The 16,953-nt window shown below is 47.4% G+C and overlaps 1 protein-coding gene across 8 annotated transcripts in view; it reads left to right on the forward strand.

The window, feature by feature from the left end:
- The window catches only part of LOC138638112 (IgGFc-binding protein-like), a 246,804-nt gene that overhangs the window by 209,553 nt on the left and 20,298 nt on the right, over positions 1–16,953 (forward strand). For all 8 annotated transcript variants that reach the window (XM_069727126.1, XM_069727130.1, XM_069727129.1 and 5 more), the window contains 8 exons: positions 5,337–5,910; positions 6,014–6,213; positions 6,296–6,676; positions 6,902–7,185; positions 7,742–8,013; positions 8,102–8,164; positions 9,737–9,805; positions 10,365–10,615. In XM_069727126.1, coding sequence (XP_069583227.1) covers positions 5,337–5,910; positions 6,014–6,213; positions 6,296–6,676; positions 6,902–7,185; positions 7,742–8,013; positions 8,102–8,164; positions 9,737–9,805; positions 10,365–10,615 — 2,094 coding nt within the window. The remainder of the gene's footprint in view (positions 1–5,336; positions 5,911–6,013; positions 6,214–6,295; positions 6,677–6,901; positions 7,186–7,741; positions 8,014–8,101; positions 8,165–9,736; positions 9,806–10,364; positions 10,616–16,953) is intronic.

Here is a 16,953-nt window from a genome sequence, read left to right on the forward strand (position 1 = left end):
AGGCCCTGCCCTGGGCATGCTCAGTGTGAGTAAACAAGGACTTAGTCCCAGAGAGGCTCGCTCGCCGCAGATCAGGGCAGGGTACCATAGGAAATCCAGAAAAGGCAGTAGTGACCCTATGCACCGAATCAGCCCCAGCGAGACGCTGGGAGCGACGTCTCCGCTGAGCAGAGCCCACTGCGGCCGATACTGAATGGGAGACCGCAGCAGACACGGATCGAGATTCCCCCTGTGCAGCAGAGGAAACTCGACTCCTAACAATACCCCCCCTCCTAGGGCCCCCCTCCTTGAGCCTCACTACGCTCAAAAGCTGCGATAAGCAGCGGAGCCCGAATGTGCTCCACAGGCTCCCAGGTTCCATCCTCTGGGTAGCACCTTGCACCCCACAGTAGCATTCACCTCAAACTCATCCGTGGATGAACCCGATGTCCCAGCAGATGACTCGGAAAACCGGGACAAATGAACGGGCTTTAAGAGGGAAATGTGGAAAGTATCGGTGATACCAAGGCGTGGAGGAATAGCCAAACGGTAGACCACAGGGTTGACCTGTTCCAGAACCTTAAACGGGCCAATGTAGCGAGGAGCAAACTTAGTGGACTCAACTCGCAGCCTGATGTTACGGGCGGAGAGCCACACTAAGTCGCCAGGAGCAAAGACCGGAGCGGGGTGCCGGTGTGTATCAGCCGAAACCCTCATTCTCTCCTTGGAGGCCCGGATGGCATCCTGTGTGCGGTCCCAGATGTCACGTGCCTCCACCGCCCAGTCTGCCACCCCAGAATCTGTGGATGACACGGGCATGGGCACAGGGACACGCGGATGCTGGCCGTAATTAAGGAGAAAAGGAGTATGACCAGTGGAATCGGCTACGGCGTTGTTCAGGGCAAATTCCGCCCAAGGTAGCAAAGATGCCCAGTCATCCTGCCTAGCAGAGACGAAATGTCGCAAATATGTCACCAGAGTCTGGTTGGTTCTCTCCACCAACCCATTCGTCTCGGGATGGTATGCAGAGGAGAGGTTTAACTCTATGCTGAGTAAACGGCAGAGCTCTCTCCAAAACCGAGATGCGAACTGGGGACCCTGATTGCTGACAATCTTATCAGGCATACCATGCAATCGGAAAACGTGTTTAATGAACAACACCGCCAAGGCCCGTGCTGAGGGTAACCGAGGAAGCGGCACCAAATGCACCATCTTGGAGAAATGGTTGGTGACAACCCAAATAATGGAGCAGCCACGCGACTTGGATAGACCCACCACAAAGTCCATCCCAACCATCTCCCAGGGCCTGTCTGCCACCGGTAGAGGGTAAAGCAACCCAGCAGGCCGTTGCTGAGAAGACCGATTCTGGGCGCAAGAAACGCACGCCTGAATATAGTCCTTGACATCTCGGGCCATATGCGGCCACCAGTATGTTCTCGCCAGAAGCTCAGATGTCCTCTTGGTCCCAAAATGCCCACCCACTCTGGAGGAGTGAGCCCAAGAGAGAACCTCCGGTCGCAAGTTAGCTGGTACAAAAGTCTTGCCCGGGGGCACAGACTCTAGCGAAACCGGAGCTACAGTTCTCAGGCTCTCAGAAGGGAGAATAAGCCGAGGCTCCTCCTCCTCCTCCGATGACACCACGGAGCGGGAGAGAGCGTCAGCACGAACGTTCTTCTCCCCGGAGAGGAAATGGAGAGTAAAATGGAACCGGGAGAAGAACAGGGACCATCTAGCCTGGCGAGAATTCAGCCGCTGGGCCGTTTGCAGATACACCAAGTTCTTGTGGTCAGTGAAGACTTGGAAGGGAAAGCGAGCTCCCTCCAAGAGATGTCTCCAATCCGAAAAAGCCAACTTCATGGCCAGCAACTCCCTGTCCCCGATGGAATAATTCCTCTCCGCTGGTGTGAAGGTCTTGGAGAAGAAGAAGCAAGGATGCTTCCGACCTTGAGCATCCTTTTGGAAAAGGACTGCTCCAGCACCAACGGATGAGGCATCCACCTCCAAGATAAATGGTTTATCAACATCGGGGCGATGTAGGATGGGAGCGCTAGCGAAGTGTGACTTGATCGAGAGAAAGGATTTGGAGACCTCCTCTGACCACAACTTGGGATTTGCTCCCTTCTTGGTGAGGGCAACCAAGGGAGCTACCAAAGTTGAGAAGTGTGGAATGAACTGGCGATAGTAATTAATGAACCCCATAAAGTGCTGCACCACTTTAAGAGAATAGGGTTCCTTCCAGTCCATTACAGCCTGTAGCTTGGCAGGATCCATAGCCAAACCCTGGGCAGAGATGATATAACCAAGGAAAGGCAAGGACTCCTGGTCAAACACACACTTCTCCAACTTGGCGTAGAGGGAGTTTGCCCGTAAGAGGTCGAAGACTTTGCAAACATCTCTCCGATGGGAGTCAATATCTGGAGAGAAGATGAGAATATCATCCAGATAGACTACGACCGAGGTGGTGAGCATATCGCGGAAGATGTCGTTCACAAAGTCTTGGAAAACGGCTGGGGCATTACAGAGCCCGAAGGGCATCACCAGATATTCATAGTGCCCATCCCTGGTGTTAAAAGCCGTCTTCCATTCATCCCCCTCACGGATGCGAATCAGGTTGTAAGCACCCCGCAGATCTAACTTTGTAAATACCCTTGCTCCCCGTAGCCTATCAAACAGCTCAGATATCAAGGGTAGTGGGTACTTGTTCTTAACGGTGATGGCGTTAAGACCCCTGTAGTCTATGCATGGACATAAGTCTCCAGTCTTCTTCTGTACGAAGAAGAACCCTGCCCCTGCCGGTGACACTGACTTCCTAATGAATCCTCTTGCCAGATTCTCTTGGATGTACTGGGACATTGCCTCCGTCTCAGGGAGAGATAACAGATAGACTCGCCCCGGGGAGGCTCAGCACCAGGCAAGAGGTCAATAGGACAGTCATAGGGGCGGTGAGGCGGAAGGGTCTCCGCAGCTCTTTTGGAGAACACGTCTGCATAGGGCCAATAGTGCTTGGGGAGAGAGGAAAGATCTGCAGGTACCTGTGTAGTAGCAACCTGAACGCACTCCCTCAGACATCTACCCTCGCAGGATTTACTCCATCCCAAAATTCTCCCAGAGGACCACTCAATATGAGGAGAATGGTAGCGAAGCCATGGTATCCCCAACAGGACCTCATCAATTCCCTCAGGAATGACTAATAGGGAGATTATCTCCTGATGTGATGGAGACACAGATAGCGTGAAAGGAATGGTTTGGTGGGTAATCTGTGAAGGTAGTGTTGACCCATTTACCACTCGAACGGTTACTGGCTTGGCGAGCATCACCAAGGGTATTGCGTGACTCTGGGCAAAAGCGGAAGACATAAAGTTACCCTCTGCCCCAGAATCCATGCATAGCTCGACCATAAGAGTGGATGGGCCTATGGTAATTGTCCCCTTGAAGGACAACTTTGAGGCAAACGTCACCGTGTCTAGTGTACCTCCTCCAACTGCCACTAGACGCTGACGTTTCCCCGACCGCTGAGGACCCTTGGAGGCAAGGTGTCCTGACTGCTGGCAAACATGACGGACCTTATGTGCACGGGCAGACTGAGACTTGGATCCCGCTCGTGTCACCTCTAAGGCCTCATGTGACTCGGATGCCTGGACTGGAGATTCCAAAGGTTTGGCGAAGGTGGGAGCCAGCCGAAACCTCTGCCTACACTGGGCTCCCTCCAACCTCCGCTCGTTAAAACGGAGGTCAATACGAGTAGAGACAGTTATTAACTCCTCCAGTATGGCAGGAATCTCCCTAGTGGCCAGAGCGTCCTTAATGTGGTCAGCCAGGCCCCTCCAAAATATGGGGATAAGGGCTTTATCCGACCACTCCAGCTCGGAAGCTAAAGTACGGAAGCGGACGGAAAAATGGCTGACCAAGGACTCACCCTGAGTTAATGCCAGTAGTTGGAGCGCGGTGTCATGGGTGACTTGAGGTCCTAAAAAGACCTTTTTCAGAGTGCTCAGGAACAACGGAGCACTCTGCACCACATGATCACCACGCTCCCACAGCGGCGTAGCCCACTCCAACGCCCTGTCCGACAAAAGAGACACGATAAATCCCACCTTAGCCCGCTCTGTAGGAAAACGTGCAGCCAGGAGCTCGAGGTAAGTAGAGCACTGACTCACGAATCCCCTACAAGTTTTGCTATTTCCAGAAAATTTTTCTGGCAGCGGGAGGCGAGATAACGTCGGAACAGGGGTGGCAGTGGACAAGGTTGCTGCAGCCACGCTAGCAGCCTGTACAGCAACTGCGGTAACATCCACAGCTGAGGTTGAGCTCTCGAGAGCCGCCAACCTACCCTCCAGCTGCTGGATATACCGCAAAGATTGCTGAATGTCCACCATTTACTAGCCAGACCCTGGCGCTAGTATTCTGTTAGGGCTAGCGGAACGCACCGAGTAAATAGAGATGTTTATTGATATTGGTGCGTCCGCAGCCCGGGGTCCACCGTGCAGGAGTACCTGCTGCTAGCAAACGGCAGAGCTATATGGCGGTATAGACTAACTCAGTTAATTCACTGAGTAGCCGTGAAAGGAAAGCACTGTGCCCTGTTAGACTCCACAGAGGCACAGGCTAACTGCCCAAACAGAGAGCAGTCAGTGGTCACACAAACACACAAAACTCCTCGCCGGAGGAGCCAGCATTCTAGGGGCTTATTTCAGCCGGGTCCCTGAATACACTCAGACTCAATCTCCTCGCCGGAGGAGCCAGCATTCTAGGGGCTTATTTCAGCCGGGTCCCTGAACACACATACAAGTGACCACACTGGCGCAAAGCACATAACATAAGACAATACTAGCGCATGGCCGTGCAGTCATGCGCAGTTTATATAGTTGCAACACAGGAAGCTGCTACTGAAGTTTTTGCCCTTTCAGGACCTTCCAGAAGGACCAATGGAAAGTGCTGCAGTACCTGAGCATGTTTTGCCCTTTCAGGACCTTCCAGAAGGACCAATGGAATGTACTGCAGCACCTGAGCATGTGACCGAACATGTGGCCCTCGACCTCCAATGGGAGGCCCTGCCCTGGGCATGCTCAGTGTGAGTAAACAAGGACTTAGTCCCAGAGAGGCTCGCTCGCCGCAGATCAGGGCAGGGTACCATAGGAAATCCAGAAAAGGCAGTAGTGACCCTATGCACCGAATCAGCCCCAGCGAGACGCTGGGAGCGACGTCTCCGCTGAGCAGAGCCCACTGCGGCCGATACCGAATGGGAGACCGCAGCAGACATGGATCGAGATTCCCCCTGTGCAGCAGAGGAAACTCGACTCCTAACACTGGACAGATGCTAAATTAATGTAATTTTCATTTCTTTCAATGTTTTACAGGTCAATGGAATCTGGACTACACTTCCAGTGACATTAGTTGGAGGAGCAGTGACTGTTAAATGGACTGGAAAATATGTCAGCCTCCAGGCAGATTTTAAGTTGACTGTATCATATGACTTAGATACTTCTGTGGAGGTGAAACTTCCGAGCAATTACTCTGGCCTAACCTGCGGGATGTGCGGTAACTTTAACAACCGGAAACAAGATGATTACATGATGCCTAACGGACTGCAAGCAGAGAACTCTGAACAGCTAGGGCACAGCTGGATTGTAGAAGATGATGATCCTCTTTGTAGTCCAGATGACCCTGAGCCCTCACCACCACCATCCTGTACACCAGAGGATGATGAGCTGTATAGAAGTGATGCCTTCTGTGGTCTTCTAATAAGTAAAGATGGTCCTTTCCATATTTGTAATTCAGTGATCGGTCCTGGTGGATTCATGGAAAGCTGCATATTTGACATGTGTGCCCTTAATGGAGATCCAGAAACTCTCTGCAGTCTATTAGCAGCCTATGCCGATGCTTGCCAGAAGGAAGGCATCTCTATATCTTGGAGAAACAGTACATTCTGTTGTAAGTATTTTCACATGAATGTTTCATTCTTCTCAATCAAGAAAAGAGAACTGAAGTTACCACCTATATAAATTGTATCATTAACAAATCTTTCATCATTTAGCTTCTGAATGTCCAGACAACAGTCACTTCACCACATGTGCATCTGCATGTCCCGCGACATGCGTAGACCCATACCCTACAGGAAACTGCAGCTTGCCATGTTCTGAAGGCTGTGAGTGCCATCCTGGATATGTCATCAGTGGAGGAACTTGTGTTCCAGAGTCACATTGTGGCTGTATGTACAATGATGTGTACTATAAGGTATGCAGAGAACTAATATTGTCTTTATATTAGCTGTGTCTATGGTGTCCACATTTATTTTAATATTTTTGTCTAATGACAGGAAGGAGAACAATTCATTCAAGGTAACTGTGAGACTCAGTGTACCTGTCTAGGAAACAATACTGTTAGCTGTTCACCAATGTCCTGTGAAGAAGATGAAATCTGCAAGGTGCAAGATGGATTATTAGGCTGCTACCAACCAAGCACAGCAATCTGCCACATTTATGGAGATCCCCACTATACCACCTTTGATGGCACAGTCCATCACTTCCAGGGTGCATGTACATATACTGTGGTACAGACTTGTGCTAATACATCTCGTAACTTCAGTATCACAACCCGCAATGAGCACAGAGGAAACCCAAGCTGGACAGCCATTAATTCTGTTACTCTGACTGTTGATGGAATAGAGATCCACATTGGAAAGAACAACATTGTACAAGTAAGTATCATTATTTGTAAAAGAACCATCAATCTAGCATATGTAATTTATAGCATCATTCTCTTCATATGGATAGAGGGAAATTCTGGCTCTAGGGCCAATATTTTGATGCAGTTTCCCAATTCTTTATAGTTATGCTCACTTACCACCAGAAGAGTACAGATTTGTATGAATTAGATTATGGCTTTCAAGTAGTAACATTTTCCCTATGTGACTCTTTTTTAGGTTAATGATATACCTGTCATCCTTCCTGCTAATGTGTCTGGCATAATCATCACACAGAATGGCCATTATGTTACCGTCAGTACAGACTTTGGCCTTGAACTCCAGTTTAATGGGGATCATGAGTTGTTTGTGAGAGTAAAAGAATATTACAAGGATGCACTATGTGGATTGTGTGGTACCTACAATGATAACCGCTTTGATGACTTCATGACACCTGATGGCAGCATTGTAACACATGTCAATGACTTTGGAAACAGTTGGCAAGTACCAGATGATGGGTGGATGTAAGTACAATAATAACATAAATAACTAATTTCTGATAAGGCGATTGCAAATATTGTAATTATTATGCTTTTATTGTTTTCATGTACTGTATTTATTACTTTTTCTCTACCATTCTATAGCTAAGTTACCAATCCATAACATTCACAATTAATACGTGAGTTGTTTGAACACTTTACTTATCAGCAAAACACACAAATAAGAAAAAGACATGCGAATACAATACGATACGATACACTTTATTGATCTCGAGGGAAATTATGGTATTACAGCAGCGTTGCAAACAGCATTTCAAACATTACAACATTACAAATAGCATTACATAAAATAATTGCAAGATACAGATCTTGCACATGACTAATCACATTACGTAACAATACTGAATACTGACATATTTAGACACAAATCAGGACCAATTGGTCAATGGGTCTGTCACTTTCATACATAAAGCACAAAGCATATGGGGTCCATGAATAATCATTATAACAATCACTTTCATCCAGCCCCTTTAAGTAATTGCTTTGTTCTTAATAATAATTAAAAATTTTTGCTGTTTAGATGTGATTCCACTCCTCCACCACCACTTGAATGTCCTCCTTCTATCCTACAAGAGGCCAAAGAGAAATGCTTCATTATTAGGCAAATTAATGGACCATTCAAACCATGCCATGCTGTTATCCGTCCTCACCAATACTATGAGAGCTGTGTATTTGACCAGTGTGTCACAGGAGGAAGCGACGATTTGGTTTGCAGTGTTTTACAAGCTTATGCTACAGCTTGTGAAGCACTTGGTGTCCTCTTAGGAGACTGGATATCAAATACTATTTGTGGTAAATATATTTTCCCAGTTTTCTTTATTTTATCATTTTTCTTTTTATGTAATTTTTTTTACTAAACTTTCTTTACATTTTTTCGCAGATCCAAATAAACCATCACCAACTCCCCCTGCAGCGTCCACTTCATTGACACACCCTCAAACAGGTAAATAATAAATGTTAATGTGATTTACTGTTATCCAAGTACAGTAAGCAATTCATTATAACAATGAGTGTAAACTTGAATTAGAAGAGATTCTCAAATGTCTGGATTACAAAATGTGCTTTTGTGATAATGTAATGTGTGTTTAGCGCAGTTTGACTGGCAATATAGGTAAACTGATAATTACCGGTAATTATAATTTCATTGACAAATATTATCCTATATAACATATCAACCTACTAAAAAGAAATGATTCTAAAAATCCATAGTGTTATGTTGAGGCTCTCCATTACTTCAAAAATCCTTAGTATAAATTTTAAATTTAACTAGTAAGATAACATACAAAAATATTTTAAAAAATGCATCACGACTGAGGGACATATACAATGGATCAAACCAAGGGGTATGTGACATCTTATAATAAGTAATAATAGTCAACAAGCTAGTATAAATCTCCCCTATATGTATACAATAGTTAGCATTAGTGCATAAAGTACAGAGGCCTCTAGAGGAAGCAGGATGAAGCATGCATCGGGATAGAGGGACACGAGACCTAACCTTCCATCAGCTACATAGGCAAGTATAACGGCTATATTATCTACTACCACTTGCCATTTATAACACTTCATGCACTAATGCTATATACATATAAAAGAATTCCAATAAGCATCATTGGTGGTGCATATACGTCAGTTAATAATTAATAGTATATATCCAAATGCATGCACCACCCATGCATGGACAATAAGGATAACTGCCAACGCATAGTAGACTAAGAACAAGGACAAATGCAGTCATAGAATCCAATAAAACCACTTTTATTAGTAATCAATATAAAATATACAAAAAAAAGAACCAAACAAACAGTGTGCAATGAGGCTAGCAGATGTCACAGAGATGCCAGAGGCAACATGAGAAGACAGTCGCCCAAGGTATGGCAACCCCAACAGTAGTCCAGATACAGCTCATAGGTATACAAAAGCATACAACATGTCACAAACTAATGCTCAACAGGTAAATAGCAGCACCAACATATATATCTTTATATCTCCCATAACAGTAGGCAGTAGTATGGCCACAGACATGAAAAAAGCGGTACAATATGCATATCACCTGATGTGGAGGACCTGGACCAACACAGGGGACACCGGACCACCCCAGTCCTTGTTCTTAGTCTACTATAGATGTATATATATATATATATATATATATGTCTTTTGTCTAGTCCATTATATGTGCCATTCAGTCATGAGGCACCGATGTTTTTGAATGTTTGTATGTTATTATTTTACTAAGAAAATTTATACTAAGGATTTTTTTAGTTCATTTTGTTTGTCCTGAGGTGTACACTTACATGATATTCACTTATATATTCAGAGGACATTTAATGGATTGATTGTATCTAATACTTCAGTAAGACATAGGCTATGTTTAGCAATATTCCTTGATGTCTTATAAATTGCTGGTAATATGTGTAACCCAATCACTGTATTGCAAAAATTTAGTGTTGTGCCATTTGTGACCGGGAGCTTTAATCAGTCACACTTTTCATAATATAATATGCTTATTTTTTAGATTCAACCATTGCTTTAACTACTCTAAGTCCAACAACAACTACTACTGTAACAACACCTGAGATCATCAGTAAGTACCGTACCTCAACTTTGAAAAGAGCATGATTAATCTTAAGGCATTGAAAAACAATATTTTTTCTATAATCAAACAAGCTGTGATGTTATGGAACTGATTGTATCATATTGTAGAATTTCACAGTCAAAATAATTAATTTATTGTAAAATGGAGGACTCTCCCATGAGTCAAAGTGGAAACAAACTGATCCTTGGGCATTAGAGCAGCCAAATCTACAGCAACAACAAAACACTATGCTACATTTTAAGCTGTTACAATGTAGCTTCATGAATTGTTTTACTTTTCCTGAACTGAATATTATACTTTCAATTTCCAAAATCAACAGGAGAAAGATTACAAAATATGGATTTTTTTCTGTGAAGGACACCATAATACAGTTGGCTATCTTTGAAGCATGCTTAAAAACATTTGTGTTTTTTTTTACATCAGTTATGGATGTTTGGTTTTTCTTTCATCCAAGTTCAGAAATGTTTATAAAGATCAGATTTGACTGTTCGAAGTAAAAATAGTAATGCAGTTTGGACTAATATTACATTTACCTGCTTTATTCCAGCTTTCTCAATCTGCAGTGCCTCTGGAGATCCTCATTATAACACCTTTGATGGTGAAGTTCACCATTACATGGGGAACTGCAGCTACACTCTTACAAAACTATGCAATGTAACACCAAGTGAATTCCCATACTTCCATGTCTACGCCACCAATGAGTACAGAGGATCCAACACTAAAGTATCATACATCCAATCAGTACATGTAAAAGTTTACAATACTGATTTCACTTTGCTGAAGAACAAAAAGCTGAACGTAAGTTTCCTGCATTCTTCAAAAAACATTTCCTAATTGGAATGGAAACTGTACTATAAATGAAAATATAATTAATGTCCGAACACGTATGTTGTCGATAATAAAGGAAACCATAATCCCAATTAAATGTATAAAGGGAACTTCAGATAATTATGAACCTAAAATAATATGGAGTTAGTAACCCCCAAAAGACATACTGTATATGAAAAATGTATAGAAAAATATCAAATTGCATTACAAATCTAAAATAGTACACAAAAATAGGTTATCAAGGTAGGTGTTAGGGCTAGCGGAACGCACCAAATAATAAGACAGATAGAGTATGGTGCGTTCGCAGCCCGGGGTCCACCGTGCAGAGATGGAACCTGCTGCCAAGTAATGATGGACTATATGGCGGTACTCATAAGTATACACACGTGGGTTAAACTTCACCCAGCGTGAAGAAAGCGATCCTGTTGCATCACAGGATCGCGGTACCGCACATAGAGCGCGAGCAAGTAGTCAGCGAACTCAACCCCAACTAGGATTAAAGTCCGATTAGACCCTTGCTGGCACAACACCGCAACTGGGTGTGTAAGGAAGCTAAATAACAATATTAAGGCACAAGAGTGCATGCGGTGCCGCACTGACGAACGCCACTAACCACCCAGGCTTGGGTAAGGAAAGCACAGAGGAAGTGCACGGCGCTGTACTGGCGGTCACAGCAACTGAACGCTGTAATGTGTGATTAGTGCTGTAGGATAAGTCGGGCGCTAGATAGCAACCATACACCTTCCGCGAACAGACATTCAATAGGGAAGGGGTATCCAAGGACGACTTGCACTCACAACAAACACACGTAAGCAAATGTACACTAGCGCATGGCCGTGCGGTCATGCGCAGTTCATATAGTTGCAGCACAGGAAGTGGCCACAGAAACTTTGCCCTTCCAAGACCTGCCAAGAGGACCAATGGAATGTGCTGCAGAGCCTGAGCACATGACCCTCGATCTCCAACGGGAGATCTTGCCCTGGGCATACTCAGTGTGTGCAGACAAGGACTTAGTCCCAGAGAAGTCTGCTCGCTGCTGACCAGCACTGGCTTTAATGGCAGAAGCTGTAGAAGCAGCAGTAACTCTCTGTACAGAGTGAGACTGAGCAAGACGCTGGGACCGACGTCCCTGCTGAGCAGACTCCACTGCGGCTGGATAAGAATGGGGGACCGCAGCGGAGATGGCTCAAGATTCCCCCTGTGCAGAAGCGGGAACTCGAGACCTAACATTACCCCCCTCCTAGGGCCCCGCCTCCTTGGGCCTCGCTACGCTCGAAGGCAGCAATGAGCTGTGGGGCCCGAATGTTTTCAGCAGGCTCCCATGACCTGTCCTCTGGGCCATAACCCTTCCAATCCACCAGATAGAACTTTTTGCCGCGTACCACCTTGCACCCCAAAATAGCGTTCACCTCGTAATCGTCCGTAGACGAACCCGATGTCCCGGCAGATGACTCGGAAAACCGGGACATGTATACGGGTTTCAAGAGGGACACATGAAAGGTGTCGGTGATACCCAAGCGTGGAGGAAGAGCCAAACGGTAGACCACAGGATTAACCTGTTCGAGAACCTTGAAGGGATCCAAGTAGCGAGGAGCAAACTTAGTGGACTCAACTCGCAGCCTGATGTTACGGGTGGAGAGCCACACCAAGTCGCCAGGAGCAAAGGTCGGAGCGGGGCGCCGATGAACATCGGCGGAGGACCTCATTCTCTCCTTGGAGGCCCGAATGGCATCCTGCGTGCGGTCCCAAATGTCCCGTGCCTCCACAGCCCAGTCTGCCACCCTGGAGTCAGCAGAAGACACAGGCATGGGCACAGGAACACACGGATGCTGGCCGTAATTTAGGAGGAATGGAGTCTGACCGGTGGAGTCGGCTACGGCATTGTTAAGTGCAAACTCTGCCCACGGTAGCAAGGATGCCCAGTCATCCTGCCTGGCAGAAACAAAATGTCGTAAATATGTGACCAAGTTCTGGTTGGCCCTCTCTACCAACCCATTCGTCTCAGGATGATTTGCCGAAGAGAGATTCAACTCAATACTGAGTAGACGACAAAGCTCTCTCCAGAATCGAGACGCAAACTGGGGACCCCGGTCACTAACAATTTTGTCTGGCATACCGTGTAGGCGAAAGATATGCTTGACAAACAAGACAGCCAACGCCCGTGCAGAAGGTAGCCGTGGAAGAGGCACCAAGTGCACCATTTTGGAAAAATGGTCGGTGATCACCCAGATAATGGTGCAGTTACGAGACTTGGGTAAGCCCACCACAAAGTCCATCCCGACCATCTCCCAGGGCCTGTCCGCCACCGGCAGAGGATAAAGCAAACCAGCTGGCCGTTGCCAAGGAGTCTTGTTCTTGGCGCAAGACACACATGCCCGAACATACTCTGCGACATCACGAGCCATATGCGGCCACCAGTACGTCCTCGCCAGTAACTCAGATGTCCTTTTGGTACCAAAATGTCCACCCACCCTGGACGAGTGTGCCCAAGAGAGAACCTCCGGTCGCAAATTGGATGAAACAAAAGTCTTGCCCGGGGGCACAGACTCTAGCGAAACCGGGGCCACAGTTCTCAAGCTCTCGGTGGGGACAATAAGCCGAGGCTCCTCCTCCTCCTCCGCAGATGACACAATGGAGCGAGAGAGAGCGTCGGCCCGAATGTTCTTCTCCCCAGAAAGAAAATGGAGGGTGAAATGAAACCGGGAGAAGAATAAGGACCATCTGGCCTGGCGAGAATTCAACCGCTGGGCTGTCTGCAGGTACACCAAATTTTTATGGTCTGTGAAGACTTGGAAGGGAAAACGTGCTCCCTCCAAGAGATGTCTCCACTCCGAGAAAGCCAACTTCATGGCTAGCAACTCCCTGTCCCCGATGGAATAATTCCTCTCTGCTGGTGAGAAGGTCTTGGAGAAAAAGAAGCAAGGATGCTTCCGACCTTGAGCATCCTTTTGGAAGAGGACTGCTCCAGCACCAACAGAAGAAGCATCCACCTCCATGATAAATGGCTTATCAACATCGGGGCGATGTAGAATGGGAGCGCTAGCGAAGTGTGACTTTATAGAGTTAAAGGCCTTGGAGACCTCCTCAGACCACAATTTGGGATTCGCCCCCTTCTTGGTGAGGGCAACCAAGGGAGCTACCAAAGTTGAGAAGTGCGGAAGGAACTGGCGATAATAATTAATGAACCCCATAAAGCGCTGCACCGCTTTAAGAGAATGGGGTTCCTGCCAGTCCATCACAGCCTGTAGTTTGGCAGGATCCATAGCCAATCCCTGGGCAGAGATGATGTAGCCTAGGAAAGGTAAGGACTCCTGCTCAAACATACACTTCTCCAACTTGGCATAGAGGGAGTTTGCCCGTAGGAGGTCGAAGACTTTGCAAACATCTCTCCGGTGGGAGTCAATATCTGGAGAGTAGATGAGAATATCATCCAGATAGACTACGACCGAGGTGGAAAGCATATCCCGGAAGATATCGTTCACAAAGTCTTGGAAAACGGCTGGGGCATTACAGAGCCCGAAGGGCATCACCAGATATTCATAGTGCCCATCCCTGGTGTTAAAAGCCGTCTTCCATTCGTCCCCCTCACGGATGCGAATCAGGTTGTAAGCACCCCGCAGATCTAGTGTAGTAAATACCCTTGCTCCCCGAAGCCTATCGAAGAGCTCAGATATCAAGGGCAAAGGATACTTATTCTTAACGGTGATGGCATTAAGACCCCTGTAGTCTATGCATGGACGCAATTCCCCATTCTTCTTCTGCACGAAGAAGAACCCTGCCCCAGCAGGTGACACTGACTTCCTAATAAATCCTCTTGCCAGATTTTCCTGGATGTACTGTGACATTGCCTCCGTCTCCGGGAGAGATAGCGGATAGACTCGACCCCGGGGAGGCTCAGCACCAGGCAAGAGATCAATAGGACAGTCATAGGGGCGATGGGGCGGAAGGATCTCCGCCGCCTTTTTGGAGAACACGTCTGCATAAGACCAATACTGCTTGGGGAGAGAGGAAAGATCTGCGGGTACCTCTGTAGTAGCAACCTGAATGCACTCCCTCTGACACCTACCCCCACAAGATTTGCCCCATCCCAGGATTCTGCCAGAGGACCACTCGATATGAGGAGAATGGTACCATAGCCAAGGTATTCCCAACAGGACCTCATCAATTCCCTCAGGAATGACGAGCAGAGATATAATCTCCTGATGAGATGGCGACATGGACAGAGTAAAAGGGATGGTCTGGTGTGTTATCTGTGAGGGCAGTGTCGACCCATTCACCACTCGTACCGTTACTGGTTGAGCTAGCATAACCAGGGGTATTGCGTGACGTTGGGCGAAGGCAGAAGACATAAAATTGCCCTCCGCCCCAGAATCCACGCAGAGCTCTACCGAGTGGGAGAATGAGCCTATAGTAATTGTCCCCTTAAAGGACAATTTAGAGGCAAACGTCGCCGTGTCTAGTGTACCTCCACCTACTACCACTAGACGCTGACGTTTCCTCGACCGCTGAGAACATCTGGTGGCTAGATGTCCTGACTGCTGGCAAACATGACAGACCTTGAGTGCACAAGTGGTCCGGGACTTAGATCCCGCTTGTGACACTTCCCTGGCCTCATGTGACTCAGGAACCAGGACCGGAGATTCCAGAGGTTTGGCGAAGGTAGGCGCCAGCCGAAACCTCTGCCTACACTGGGCTCGCTCTAACCTCCGCTCGTTAAAACGGAGGTCAATTCGAGTGGAGACAGTTATTAACTCCTCCAGTGTGGCAGGAATCTCCCTAGTGGCCAGAGCGTCCTTAACGTGGTCAGCCAGGCCCCTCCAAAATATGGGAATAAGAGCTTTATCCGACCAATCCAGCTCAGAAGCTAAGGTGCGGAATTGGATGGCAAAATGACTGACCAAGGGCTCACCCTGAGTTAATGCCAGCAGTTGGAGCGCAGTATCATGGGTGACTTGAGGTCCTAAAAAGACCTGTTTCAGAGTGCTCAGAAACAGCGGAGCACTCTGCACCACATGATCACCACGCTCCCACAGCGGCGTAGCCCATTCCAACGCCCTGTCCGACAAGAGAGACACTATAAATCCCACCTTAGCCCGCTCTGTGGGAAAACGTGCAGCCAGGAGCTCGAGGTGAATAGAGCACTGACTCACAAATCCCCTACAAAACTTGCTATCACCAGAAAATTTTTCTGGCAGCGGGAGGCGAGAGAATGTCAGAGCAGGGGTGGCAATGGACAGGGTTGCTGCAGCCACGCTAGCAGCCTGTACAGCAACTGCGGTAACATCCACAGCTGAGGTTGCGCTCTCAAGAGCCGCCAACCTACCCTCCAGCTGCTGGATATACCGCAAGGATTGCTGTTTGTCCGTCATTACTAGCCAGACCCTGGTGCTAGTGTAATGTTAGGGCTAGCGGAACGCACCAAATAATAAGACAGATAGAGTATGGTGCGTTCACAGCCCGGGGTCCACCGTGCAGAGATGGAACCTGCTGCCAAGTAATGACGGACTATATGGCGGTACTCATAAGTATACACACGTGGGTTAAACTTCACCCAGCGTGAAGAAAGCGATCCTGTTGCGTCACAGGATCGCGGTACCGCACATAGAGCGCGAGCAAGTAGTCAGCGAACTCAACCCCAACTAGGATTAAAGTCCGATTAGACCCTTGCTGGCACAACACCGCAACTGGGTGTGTAAGGAAGCTAAATAACAATATTAAGGCACAAGAGTGCATGCGGTGCCGCACTGACGAACGCCACTAACCACCCAGGCTTGGGTAAGGAAAGCACAGAGGAAGTGCATGGCGCCGTACTGGCGGTCACAGCAACTGGACGCTGTAATGTGTGATTCGTGCTGTAGGATAAGTCGGGCGCTAGATAGCAACCATACACCTTCCACAAACAGACATTCAATAGGGAAGGGGTATCCAAGGACGACTTGCACTCACAACAAACACACGTAAGCAAATGTACACTAGCGCATGGCCGTGCGGTCATGCGCAGTTTATATAGTTGCAGCACAGGAAGTGGCCACAGAAACTTTGCCCTTCCAAGACCTGCCAAGAGGACCAATGGAATGTGCTGCAGAGCCTGAGCACATGACCCTCGATCTCCAACGGGAGATCTTGCCCTGGGCATGCTCAGTGTGTGCAGACAAGGACTTAGTCCCAGAGAAGTCTGCTCGCTGCTGACCAGCACTGGCTTTAATGGCAGAAGCTGAAGAAGCAGCAGTAACTCTCTGTACAGAGTGAGACTGAGCAAGGCGCTGGGACCGACATCCCTGCTGAGCAGACTCCACTGCGGCTGGATA

Source organism: Ranitomeya imitator, chromosome 5 (assembly GCF_032444005.1).
Source record: "Ranitomeya imitator isolate aRanImi1 chromosome 5, aRanImi1.pri, whole genome shotgun sequence".
Classification (NCBI taxonomy): domain Eukaryota; kingdom Metazoa; phylum Chordata; class Amphibia; order Anura; family Dendrobatidae; genus Ranitomeya; species Ranitomeya imitator.